A 13,259-nucleotide genomic window follows, 5' to 3' on the forward strand; every position below is an offset into this window, starting at 1 on the left:
CCAGTCTCTGGCAATTCCTTTTCTCAAGCAGGGGCGCAGAGGGCCCCAGCTCAGACAGGTGGGTTCTACCAGGCCAAAGCCCTGCGCCTGCGGGGAGGGAGCCCCGGGGGTTCGCCCACTCGCCTCTGGATTCCAACTCCAAGTTCCTGGGATTCCTCTGCAGGTTTCCTCCTCGGTACCCAGCTACTTCTGTGGTTTCAGCTTCGTTTTTCCTGGCCCTCAGGGAGTTCCTGTGTGTCCTCTGTGACCTCAGCACTGCAGCTCCAACATTCATTACAATTTAGCTGGCACCTGAGAGCTGTGCGGTGCCGCTTCTGCGCCGCGGTGCTGTCGGGCTGGCTCAGCGGGGCGGGCGGACTGAGGCCTGCATCCAGCGGCAGACGGAGGCCCTCCTTGTCTTCCAGGGCCAGGGCACAGGTCAGCCCTGCTCCCTACTCCACACCTGAGCCAGGCCTCTCTCGCCTTCTAGGGGCCTGGGAAGCTGGGGGTCCCAACAGGTCTCTGAGGCAGGGCTGCTCCAGGCAGAGCCCACGATGGTGCAGGTAACAGGAGTGAGGCCTCAGCCCCAGGAGCCAGCCCGTCACAGATGGCTGCGACTCCACACGGGTGCACACCCGTGTCTGCACCCACGACAAGGCCATGGACAGCACTCCCCAGAGGCTGCTGGGGGCTACTGGGAAAGCAATGTGGACATGGTGCCAGGGTGCCGGAAGTGTTCAGCAACAGAAACCCCACTTTGGAAAGTTCACCGCAGACGCTGACTTCCTAAGTCATGCCGTGACTGCCCAACAGGAGGCGAGTTCAGAAAACCATCCAGCCATTATGCAAATAAGGCAGCAGGGACAGCACTCAGGAGTTAACATCAGTGTAAAATGGACACGCAGCTAGAGTTCTGGCTGTTGCTGGTGCTCGAGCACAGGCCCCAGGGTGGGCACGAGCGGCGGGGCAGAGGCCCGGCTCCAGGCCCCAGCAGCTTCCTGTGCCCAGAATCGCCGCCGTCACAGCAGCCCCAGGCCACGAGCACCGCTGTGGGCACGAGGAAGGGACACAGGTGGCCAGCCGGCATGCGGCGTGTGTGCCCCCGCCCAGCCCAGCCCAGCAGAGGCAGAAAAGGAATATAGCCTTTTATTGACTACTTTAAGTAGAACAAACTAAATACATATTTAACAGTTTTGGTTCGTTTATACAGTACATTAAATAAGTTATGCAGAGAGCTGAGTAACGAAAGTTCTATCAGAGTAAAATGACAAAGCACAGAAAACCCAGACGGCCGCGTCCTGCAGGGCTGGACACCCCCCGCCACTTCGCAGACCGCGTGGAGGCCTCCCTCTAGGTCCATTGTAGGCTTTCTTCAGGGCAGCCGGAAAGCCCGGGAAGTGGACCGGACGCCTCTTAGCCAAGCAGCTCTGCCAGCTGCTTGTCTGCCAACTCCAAGGCAGGGACAGGGCTGTCCCTAGCAGACACCAGCCACACATGCCCTATTTGGTATAAGCATCAGCGAGTATCCACTGGGCAGCCGTAGGCCTGACCAGATGGGGTGTGCAGGAGCCAAGGACGACGACGCGGGGGACACGAGGCCCGCCCTCGGGCCTCCCCACCCCCACCCCCGGCCGAGATGGAAAGGTCACTGCACTGGTGTCTTTGGAAATGCGCACGTCCACGCGTGTGGGCAGAGGCAGGAGGGGACGTTTTGGTTTCTCGAGGACAGACACCCAGGGGTGGAAGGCCCCCCCTGAGCAGCTCGGCCAGGCCCCAGGCCAAGGCGGGCAGCTCTCCTTCCTGCCAGCCGCCATCTGGCCCTTGTCAGAATAGCCCAGGTCCTTCTGGCTTTCCTCACATTTGGTTCAAGCATGCCACCACCTGGTTCTCTGCAAACAGCTAAAAATCATCGAAGAAAGTTGGCGGTGGTTACTGACCCGGAGCCCAGCTGGGAACCTTGGTTCTACTCCAGTTCTGAAGAAAGCCTCTGAGAGGTGTCCTATTTTCAATGGTTTCTCCAACCCATAATCCTTTCCGCGGACTCCAGGACAAGTGGCCAACTGGCCATTTTCCCGGCGTTCGTTCTGAAACACTCGCCACCGCCGCACGATGCCAGAGCGGCTGCTGCTGACGCCTCACAGAGCTACTGGGGGCCACGTCAATGCTGGGACAGCGTGGGACAAAACGTACACAGTCTGTTTGTAAGCATCTGGCCCAGATGGGCAAAGACGTCCACCTGTGCAGGGCGGCGCGGGCCTGTGCTGGGTGGATGTGTCCTGTTTCTGGACCTACAGCCTGGGGGACAGCGACAGCTTGGCTCGGAATGGTCCAAGAACAGACCCCCACCCCACCCTGTGCATCACCTGACCATCTGCTGGAGCGTCGGCCGCAGAGCTGGGGCCACTGTTGGGGAGCAGGTGCAGGCACGCAGGAAAACAGAGGACGAGCGAAGACAGCTCCCGCGTTGGCCACCTTTGATTCCTGCCGTCACCCCTCACTTGGGAGAAGACTGGAGGGTCCCGGCAGGCGGCGGTGAGCCCAGCATCGTGTGCAGACATGGCAGCAGGCGGGCAGTCAGGTTTGCTTTTGGGTTCCAGACCAACGTCAGGAAGCCTGCGACTGACCTGACACTCCCTGGACCACGAGGCAGCCTTTGCCTTTCCTGTCCACCAAACACTAACTGGAGAGGCTGGGCCTCGGGGCAGAGGGGGAGCCCGAGTGTCCATTTCCAACCCGGAACCTAGGGTGGCGTCAGCAGGAACCAAATATCGAGCAGGGAACCTGGACTCCCTCTTGACCCCCTAGCTAACGGGGGAAAGGATTCTTAAATCAGAAGAGGAAGTCTTGGACAGACGGCCTGTGATGTCTATGTGAACTCTGGCAGAATCAACCCAGCAAAGGCTCTGAGAGCAGAATCATGGTGCGGACCAGCACCCTGCTGTGTAGACTGGCACGAAACCGTGCTGGAATGGCTGCCCAGGCAAGCGCCAGACCTGCACGCTGCACGCAGACCGCAGCTGCAGAAGCTGACCTTGGGCTCTGGTACCGACTGCTGGGTTGTGTCTGGCGCTTTATTCCATCCATTAAAGCCTGAGCTCCCCCGGCTGTCTTGTGGCTACTCAAGACGGAAAACCTGCGTAGGTTAAGTCTAGGCTGAGAGCAGAGCCCCTGTAAGCCACCCTCTCACTGTACCAACGCGGGGCTCCACAAGATGTCTGGGAGACACCCCGCGTCTTAGGGCAACGTGGGTGGGCCCCACTGCGGGGCTGACTCCGCCCTGTTCGTCAGGCTGCCTCATCAACTGCTGGAGTTCACCCGGAGTCCACGTGCCCCGCTGCGAAGGAACACACTGTTATTTTGCTGTTCTCTCTCTGGGGATAGCTTACTTTATATGCAATGAAATTTTGAAACCTAGGTATTCTGAAGGTTCTTGTTCCAAGTTTCTTTCTAAGACTGAAAATCCTTGTTGAGAAGTCACCATGAGTGCGGAGCTGGCGGCTCGCGGGGCAGAGGGGTGCTGGGCCCTTGGGCTCTGGGCCCTGAGACTCTGAAGGGGAACAGATAGGAGGCATCCTGTTTGTCAGACAGCCAGGTAAGCAGCTGGGACACTCCTTGAAGACAGGAAGAAGAACTGATCAGGCTTTCCAGTAATGGCTCTCGTGTTTCACAAAACCTTTCTGAGTTCAAAGAGGGGAGGAACCCAACAGGTAACGTAAGAGAAGGAAGCTGAGACTGCTTGCCTGGTAATAAGCCATTGCAGTAGGTCTAATGACACGGAAATGTGAGGCCTGAAGGAATCTTTCAGGTGCGGTAGGGCCATGTAGATGAGACTGGGTGTGGCACATCCTACAGACACCGCAGTTCGTCCAGCAGGACCACCAAAGCAGGGCCCCAGGGCAGGCGATGCCCGAGGTCTGGGAGGTAAAGAGAAGCGGATCGAGAGGACAGGCGGAGGGGGAGGATCTGAATTTCCAAGGTGATGGGCTTGGGAATCTGGCGATGCTAGTGGCCGACATGCTCGGAGACAGCAGGCTCCTGCAGGCGTCTCCTCGCGGAGCCTGGTTCACGCACTGGAAACAGCACTTGGCACAAGCAAAATTAACTGAGAGAAAAAAATAGGTCCCAAGGTAAAGTGGCCAGTCAGGTGGCAAACTCTTGTCCAGAATCATCTGTGGTGCTTGGGGAAAAGGTACTCATTCTTTATTTGGGTGTCATTATTGAAATGGTGACTTCTTTCCTGTCATCTGAGTTTCCGGTCAAGTCTGCAAAGCAGGGCAGAGGAGGGCGTCCCGAGGGCCATGTTTTGCCTACTCAGGTCCCAGAAGGCCAACCTGTGTCACCTGCAAACAGTGGAAAGGGAGGCGAGGGGCCGCCTCCGTGCCTGCTGCGCCAGCTCAGCTGGGCCAGCACGTCCGACAGTCTGAGACTCAGGAGCGGGGGAGCTGGTGGCCCACACGGCATGCTGGCTATGCCAACTTCAGGCAGGGGAGGAAGGAATCGGGGAATCCACGGAGGTGTAGGCCAGCTTGGGCCAGCTGCCTGTGTGCAGCTACAACGGCACGCTCGTCCCATCAAGTCCCAAGGGGTGGGGAGTGCTTGCCCCACGCTTGGACTTGTTCCTGTTCCCTCATCTTCTCCTGCTGGTGACCCCACAGCTCCACGCCTGGCGCAAGGGCCACCAGGCAGGCGGGCTCTGGGGCTCAGAGCCCATTGCTGTCAATGGCTGTCACGGAGGCAGGTGTCGAGGAGCGCGAGGTGGTTGCCGAGGTCTTGTCCAGGGCCGGGCTGGGCACGCTGCAGTCAGCAGAGCGGGCCGAGGAGCCCCGGGCCCCGGGCAGCAGCTGCCGGCTCTGGCTGTGGGGGCTCTGGCTGTGCAGGCTCTGGCCGCAGAGGCGGTGGTGCCGCTCCCAGTCCTTGTGCTGGCAGAAAGAGCCACAGTACCGCGCGATGTTGCAGCCGCTGCACGTCTCGCTGGCTTTGCGGCCGCAGTTCCAGCAGTTCTGCAAGACACGGCATTGGTTAGTGGCGGCGGGGACTGCGGGGCAGGCCAGTCACTCGCCACTACTGCCCGCTGGTCCTACCTCTGCTGCCATCTGTTGAACTGGGGGACACCCAGCCCCCTGCCCTGAGTCTTTCATCTATAGAACAGGAAAATACCAACCAGGGAGGGCTGGGGTGTGGTGTGTGCGTGTATGGTAGGCAGGGAGATGAGGGGAGTGGGTGAAAAGAGCCTGCCTGGCCCACCTCAGCCACAGACTCCACTTTCCCACTGGTATTTCAGTCCTGAGGCATCAAACTGTTCCAGGCTCACCCAAGCCAACGACTAAGAGACCACACGCCCAGGGATATGTCAGGATATGCTCTTGCAACTCCTGATGGATGAGGGGTGCCTCCGTTTCCCTTTCTTCCTTCTTTCTAACAGTGCTGAACTTTTAACGGTGTTTTAAGGGAGTACTGGGAAAACTGGATCATTTCCAAAATGTTCCAGTCAGGGAACGGGACGGGGACCAGAGTGGAGGCAGCTGCCATTTTCCCTCTGCCCTCGCTTCCTCTCACCAGTGTCTCAGCACGGATGGGCTGAGCACAGGAATATTTTTGGCATGCTTGAAGGGCCACTCAGAACTCAGGACCCTGGAAGTCCAGGTCAGGGAGTTTTGTTTGTTTTTAAACTGATTCTTTTTCTTTTTTTCTTTCTTTTTTTTTTTTTGACAGGCAGAGTTAGACAGAGAGAGACAGAGAGAGAGAAAGGTCTTCCTTCCGTTGGTTCACCCCACAAATGGCCTCTACGGCCGGTGCGCTGTGCTGATCTGAAGCCAGTAGCCAGGTGTTTCTCCTGGTCTCCCACGCAGGTGCAGGGCCCAAGCACTTGGGCCATCCTCCACTGCCTTCCCGGGCCACAGCAGAGAGCTGGACTGGAGGAGGGGCAACCGGGACAGAATCCGGCGCCCCAACCGGGACTAGAAGCTGGGGTGGCGGCGCCGCAGGCAAAGGATTAGCCAAGTGAGCTGTGGCGCCGGCCTTTAAACAGATTCTTGTACTTTCCTAGAGGGAAGCAAGTGCTACTAGAGCTTGGACAAAACCACCAGAGGAGAGGGTACCACGGAGGACGCACTAATTAATACAGTGGAAGACCCGAGCCAGGGGAGGCTTGGTGTGAGTTGCAAGGAACAGCCCTGAAACCAGCAGAGGAAAGGGGCAAGGCCCTGCTTAGACAGCTGTCCCAGGTCCCAGGCACACAGAGGACACGTGTGCATGCATGCAGCCCCTCCCCACCGCGACAGCTCCATTAGGCTCCCATCAGCGTGTAAGCCCTGAGTTTCTGCACCCCAGGTCTCCAGGACCCACTGGGAAGAGGAGCGCCTTGAGCACTGACCACGTGAAGCTGTCAAAAGAAACCAGCAACCAGCTGCTGCTGCCCCTCGTCTTTCCTTCCCACCCCGCATGGACTCTGCAGGGGCAGAAGCAGCTGTGAGGCAGGCTGCAGCCCCACTGAGGGGAGCCAGAGTGCTGGGTTCCTCTGTAAAACACAGGACTAAAGAAGGCATCGGGGCCACCTCACCACTTTGTGGGCTATTCAGAAGGGAAATAGAGTCAGGGATGGACTTGCTTAAAGCTTTGCTTAGCAGCTGTGCAAAGTCTGGGCCCCAGACCTCTGGACACCCCAAAACTCAGTGCCCATGCTTAAAAATTCAAGAGCATGAGACAAGATTCCCAATGCAACAGGCATTTCAGGAAACACACTCTGGGGATTGGCACAAATTGACCCAACCAACATCGGAGGACCAAAAAGGAAACAAAAGTGACTCGGGTTCCATGAATAGTCTGCAAGCAAACCGCTTTGCTGACAATTTCATGCTCTGGAGTCTGCCAGGCTGCCTGTAAACGAGGCTGTGGGCGGGGCTGGTGGGGAGGAACTCGGCCGCTGCCCACGCAGGGCTGCCACCAGCACCATGGAGCCCCTCTCCTCTCCAGGCTGTGTGGCATCCCAGAAATGGGTCTGGGCATTAAACCCCGAGCAGGAGCTTATTCCATGATTTAGAAAATACACTAAAACAAATGAACAGCCTCCCGCAGGGCACGACCAGTGCACTCGCACCAGCACAACCAGGGCGACAAGAAGGCCTCTGCTTGCCGTCTTTGGCTTCTCCCTGACTTCCGTGGGTTTTCTGGGCAAGATAAGACAAGTGTTTATCACTGCAGTCACCCTTCAAAGCAGTGTCTCCGCAGCTGGAACATTAGACGTGGCCAAGTTAATAGAGCTCCTGGCCACAAGTCAGAGAGACGACTGCGAAGTTTCCCGTGGCCAGCAGGGGTCATCTGTTTATGCCAATGTTCTTCCAAGTGTGGCCCAGGGCCCACCTGGAGAGCACCTGAAGCTTGTCAAACTCACTGTGACCCAGCCCAGGTCTCTGACCTTTTTGTAAACCTCCCCATATGTCACTGTCAATTGCTGGGCTGTTGTATTTGCCAAGAAAACCAAGCTGTGGACAGAGAGTCCTATGTGGCCAAGCTAAGGGGCTCTCACGTTTTCCCTCCACCCCTTTGGATGGAGCCATTTCTTCAGAGAAGTGGCTGCTCTGTGTGACTGGGCCCTGCGCCAGGCTGGAAGTGGTTGACAACAGTGCACTGCAGTGTAAGAGCACTTCCACAACCATGAGTTCACCTCATCTCCCCACGAACTATCAGATCAACAGGAGAGGGGCTGTTATACCCATTTATTTATTTATTTATTTTTATTTTTTTTGACAGGCAGAGTGGACAGTGAGAGAGAGAGACAGAGAGAAAGGTCTTCCTTTGCCGTTGGTTCACCCTTCAATGGCCATCGCGGTGTGGCCGGTGCACTGTGCTGATCCGAAGGCAGGAGCCAGGTGCTTCTCCTGGTCTCCCATGGGGTACAGGGCCCAAGCACTTGGGCCACCCTCCACTGCACTCCCTGGCCACAGCAGAGAGCTGGCCTGGAAGAGGGGCAACCGGGACAGAATCCGGCGCCCCGACAGGGACTAGAACCCGGTGTGCCGGCGCCGCAAGGCGGAGGATTAGCCTAGTGAGCTGCGGCGCCGGCCTCTGTTATACCCATTGTACAGAGACTGAGGGGAAACTGGAAGAACTTCAGGTTCTAACCCCAGTACTAGGCTCCTTCCCATTAACACAGGGCCTCTCAACTCTGTGGAGCTCCCAGGAACATCTTGTGGATGCTGTGGAGGGAGTCAGCCATGCTGGTACAGCGTACTCTCACCCAAGGCAGTCTCTGTTCCATCCCTGTTTGGGAAAGCGAGTCTGCTGGGACAGGTGTGTACCTCACCTCAGGCCACTTCCTGCATAATTTAAAGTTGTATTTCCCTAAAAGCACAGTCCTATAAATGGAGCTGGGAACTAACCCTATGCAGCCCAGGTCTGGAACTCATGCTCCAAGCCAAGGGCTACACTCCTTCTTTGGAGAGCAGCTTGAAGACAAACACAGACCTGAGCAAACATCACGGCTCAACCTGGCCAGTGCTGTGGCTCACTAGGCTAATCCTCTGCCTGCGGCGCCGCCACCCCGGGTACTAGTCCCAGTTGGAGCGCCAGATTCTGTCCTGGTTGCTCCTCTTCCAATCCAGCTCCCTGCTGTGGCCCGGGAAGGCAGTGGAGGATGGCCCAAGTGCTTGGGCCCTGCACCCACATGGGAGACCAGAAGAAGCACCTGGCTCCTGGCTTCGGATCAATGCAGTGCACCAGCCATTTTGGGGAGTGAACCAACGGAAGGAATACCTTTCTCTCTGTCTCTGTCTCACTGTCTAAATCAGCCTATGAAAACAAACAAAAAAACACAACCCTAAAGAAAAAGCAGTTGGGGTTTGCTGAGCGGGAGGAGGGGGGCCTCCTTTCTCACATTTCAGTGTCCTTGCTGGTGTGATACAGTTGAGAACTGTGCTATTTCTGAAGGCCACTTGCATTCTCACACTGCCATAGGCAAAGGCTCCCTCACAGTGCCACGTGTGGAACTGCTATTTTAAAACGGATCATATGGGTGTCGGTCTGTGTCTTGGCTGCTCTACTTCTGATCCAGCTCTTTGCTATGGCCTGGGAAAGCAGTGGAAGATGGCCCAGGTCCTTGAGCCCCTGCACCCTCACAGTAGACCAGGAAGAAGCTCTTGGCTCCTGGTTTTAGATCAGTGCAGCTCCAGTTATTATGGCCAACTGGGCAGTGAACCAGCAGACGGAGGACCTGCCCCCCTGCCTTTCCTTCTCTTTCTGTGTAACCCCCTTTTTTTTTCCTGAAAATGGACCATTTGAACATTGTGAAAATACAATTTCTGTTCAAAAAAAAAAAAAAAAAAAAAGTAAGTTCCTTAATTTCAAGAGAATGTCGTAGAGAGCTATACCTGTTTATAAAAACTGGATAATTTCTTGTTTTTAAAAACTGAAAGATAACTAAAATTGAAGTACAGAAAAATGTCCTTCAATTCTCCAGGACTATCTCAATGTTTTGCACGCACGTTTTTCTTTAAGTCTCATCATTTCTGTGCTCACTGTGGTGCACAAGTCTGCTGTACTGAGGCAACAGGAAGTCCTAGGCCAGGTCTCCCTGCCCTGCCACTTCTGACCGTAAGAGTATCCTGTGGCCAGGTGCCACAGGACCCAGCATGCTCTTCCCCCACTGAGGCTGCACGACAGGTAAAGTCCCCCCGCCACGTCGCTGCTTCCTAGCAGTCAGTCAGCAGGATGTACCCACCCCACAGCACAGTGACAACAAGAAAACACACACTGAGCTGGCTGCCTGGCACGTGGTAACCCACTCAGCACTGCACACCATTCTCAGGCAGTCACACAGTCTTTAGGGTGAGATTTGAAAACAAACCAACATAATGAGCACATATATAATATAATGTATAATACACACACACACACACACACACCCCACACACACGCACAAGTACATATAACAATAATGAGTCTTACATAGTGACAGTGTGCATAGTCCCAGAGTGACAGGATAGAAAGCAGCCGCTAGTTCAGGAGTGAACTGCTTCTCACTGTCCAGCGCATGAGAGGAAAATCGTGGGTGTAGCACCCACAGCTGCCCTGGCCCCAGCCCCAGCCCCCGGCCCCCTGAGCTCTGACCTCGGTGGACTCTTCCTGCTCATTGATGACCAGGAACGCATCCTCCGCAGCCTGCCGCTTGACATCCGCTATGGTTTGCTCCATTCGGGCTCTCTCCGTGGCAATCACTTCAAAGGCTTTTTGCTCAGCCTCGGCGACAGCCTTTTGTACTTCTGACATGGCCTGAATCTTCACCTTATTCACAGCTTCTTCTAGAAGAAAGTGACAGTAAAATCAACTGGCCGAGAACTCCTTTCCCTCCCAACCCACAGATTTTCTGAGAAGGGTCAGAGCTGAAAAAAGATGCGTTTCCTAGAAACGCACAGGATCACGTGTTCATTCACTCAACCATCTGTGGAGTGCGGCAGGCTGGGCACTGTGCTGGCTGGAGCTGTACAGGCGACTGGACATCGTCTGTGCACCTGTGACTGAGCAAGCGTAACAGTGCTTTAGGTGCCACCACCTAAACTCCAACACCGAGACAAGAGTGCCAAGGAGAAAAGTGGTCCCCTATGGAGGGCCGGGGAGGGATCAGGAAACATGTACGAAGCGATGGTGTGTGGAGGTCTGGAAAGCCCTGCATGCCAGGACTCTGGACTCAGCAGGAGCAGGTGGCACCAAGAAGGGGATAAACCAGGAGGATGCGGCTAGCACCGATGGGTCTGCTGTGGAGGGGCTAGAGAAGAGCAGAACCATGCATGGACCTTGGCGACACGAGGACACAAGGGCTGGCAGGGACACCCGGCAGAAGGCAGCGATACCTCCAGGTCATGCAGGTACCTGTGACCATGGGCAGGAAGCAACCTGAGACTAAACTCAGTGGAGAATTAGGAGCTGAAGACACAATGTAGGCAGCTAGCAGAGTCAGATTTCTAATCCCTGTGGTCACAATTCCGCCAGCTAGCTCCTGATCACTCCTGCCCATCCATGGCTACCACCTCATGTGGTCTCCCTGGAGGGGAGACTCCAAATAGCATGCTCTATGCAGCTCAGTGAACCTCAGCCCAGTGAGAACGTGCACGGCCTCTCACATAAACCCACAGGACTGGCCAGCCCAGAAGCCTCATGAACTCCCCAACAGCTCAGCTCGTCACATGAGCTGGGCTCAGAGGTTCCAGGCAGGTTCCAGGACCCTGAGTCAGCACTGCCCCTCTCACTGCTCCAGAGGCTAAGGATTCCAGGCTTCCCTACCCAATGCCCACACAGACCCACCGCAGACCACTGGAACCATCTTCCATGGGCTGCTCTGTGGCCATCAAGAAGGTGTTAAATGCCTGTGAGCAAGCCAATAACCACAATAACCATGCTCTCAGGTAATTTCTATCCTCTCAGTTTAAGCAGGAAGCAGCAAGAATCAGTTTGGAAACTATCTTACTGGATATCACCTAAGGTAACAGATGGCACCATAGCAAAGTGGTAATGCTTAACTCCCAATGAAGAAATATTTGTATTTGTATTTCTCAGAGCGTAATTTGCTCAAAGCTGAATGAATGTGAGCTAGGAAGAAAGGAAGCTGGTGTTTGCAGAGGAAGAGTGATGTGAGGTTTTTTTTTGTTCCCTCCATTTCCTATTCTGCCAGAATAGTCGGTCACCACTCTTCTCTATTCCTGAAGTCAGTCAATCTACCAAGGGCGGTCACGGCTAAGCCGGAGAGTGGCAGTGGAAGGAAGAACCAAGGGGTGTGAGAGCTGCACCTCGAGCAGACCTCAGCAGCCGTGGCAGCAGTGTGAGCACAGTGTGCACAGGTCCAAAGTAAGGAGCTCAGGCAGAGGTGAATTTAGCTAATGGCCCAAAAACAGCACAGATCAAACAGGCAAAGAGGAGCTGGTCGCCTCCTGCATCAGTATGAACCGGAGGGAGCTGCTGCAAGCTCCTGGCCTGTCCAGCAACAGGACAGGTGTCCAGGAGGTGTGTGGGGCAAGTGAGAGGAGGAGCCGCAGGAGCCTGGAGCTGTCAGGAGCAAGTTATGAGACACAGATGTGGCTACCACCCCTCTCCCAATCTGTGCTCTCCAATCGTGCATACGAGTGAGTGTTCCCCACCCACGAGCAGACACATACCCGTTTTTTTCCAAAACTCCACCGGTACGTAACCTGTTCCCGGCCTGCTGCTGAATTCCCGCTGAGAATCTGCAGGAGAGAAAAGGAGCGCACTGTCAGATGCCGCCTGAGATCAGGTTTATTTTATGCAACATATATTTTTAAGAAAAGATTATTTATTTGAAAGCAGAGTTACAAAGAGAAGGAAAGAAAGAGGTCTTTCACCTGTTGGTTCATTCCCCAAATGGCAGCAATAACCAGGGCTGGGCCAGGCCAAAGCCAGGAGCCAGGAGCTTCTTCCAGGTCTCTCGTATGAATGCAGGAAGCCAAGGACTCAGCTACCCCCACTGCTTTCTCAGGTATATTAACAGGGAGCTGGACTGAAAGGGGAGCAGCTGGGACTTGAATGGGCACCCATATGGGATGCCGGTATCATAGGCTGTGACTTATCACACTGTACCACAACACAAGCCCCCTATGCAACAATTTTTTAAAGATCCTTTTTTTTTTTTGGACAGGCAGAGTGAGAGACACTGAGAAAGGTCTTCCTTTTGCCATTGGTTCACCCTCCAATGGCTGCCACGGCCGGCGCACCGCACTGATCCAAAGGCATGAGCCAGGTGCATATTCTAGTCTCCCATGGGGTGCAGGGCCCAAACACTTGGGCCATCCTCCACTGCACTCCCAGGCCACAGCAGAGAGCTGGCCTGGAAGAGGGGCAACCGGGACAGAATCCAGCGCCCTGACTGGGACTAGAACCTGGTGTGCCAGCGCTGCAGGAGGAGGATTAGCCTATTGAGCCGCGGCGCCGGCCTAAAAATCCATTTTAACTGACATGGCAATTGTGTAAATTTAATTTTTATTTGAATGGGAGAGAGACACAAAGAGAGAGATCTTCCATCCACTGGTTCACTCCCCAAATGCCTGCAACAACTGGGGCAGGGTTGGGTTGAAGCCAGGAGCCCAGAATCAATCCAAATCTTCCTTGCCGGTGGCAGGGACCCAAGTTCTTGAGCCACCACCTGTTGCTTCTTAGGGTACGCATGAACAGGAAGCTGGAATCAGAAGCAGAGCCAGGACTCAAACCCAGGCACTCCAGTGTGGGACAGGCAAACCAACTTGTGCCTTAACTTCATCATCAAATGCCTGTTCCTTCTG

The 13,259-nt window shown here is 55.3% G+C and overlaps 1 protein-coding gene across 3 annotated transcripts in view; it reads right to left on the minus strand.

Moving 5' to 3' along the window:
• Window positions 1-1,111: 1,111 nt before the first annotated feature.
• Window positions 1,112-13,259, minus strand: part of CBFA2T2 (CBFA2/RUNX1 partner transcriptional co-repressor 2) — a 137,756-nt gene continuing 125,608 nt past the window's right edge. For 2 of the 3 annotated variants that reach the window (XM_051846165.2, XM_051846163.2), the window contains exons 9-11: window positions 12,123-12,191; window positions 10,084-10,274; window positions 1,112-4,979 (exon numbers count right to left, since the gene is read on the minus strand). In XM_051846165.2, coding sequence (XP_051702125.1) covers window positions 4,680-4,979; window positions 10,084-10,274; window positions 12,123-12,191 — 560 coding nt within the window. In that variant the 3' untranslated portion in view covers window positions 1,112-4,679. The remainder of the gene's footprint in view (window positions 4,980-10,083; window positions 10,275-12,122; window positions 12,192-13,259) is intronic. The other variant, XM_051846164.2, reaches the window with a different exon arrangement.

This window comes from Oryctolagus cuniculus, chromosome 11 (assembly GCF_964237555.1).
Source record: "Oryctolagus cuniculus chromosome 11, mOryCun1.1, whole genome shotgun sequence".
In the NCBI taxonomy this organism is placed as follows: domain Eukaryota; kingdom Metazoa; phylum Chordata; class Mammalia; order Lagomorpha; family Leporidae; genus Oryctolagus; species Oryctolagus cuniculus.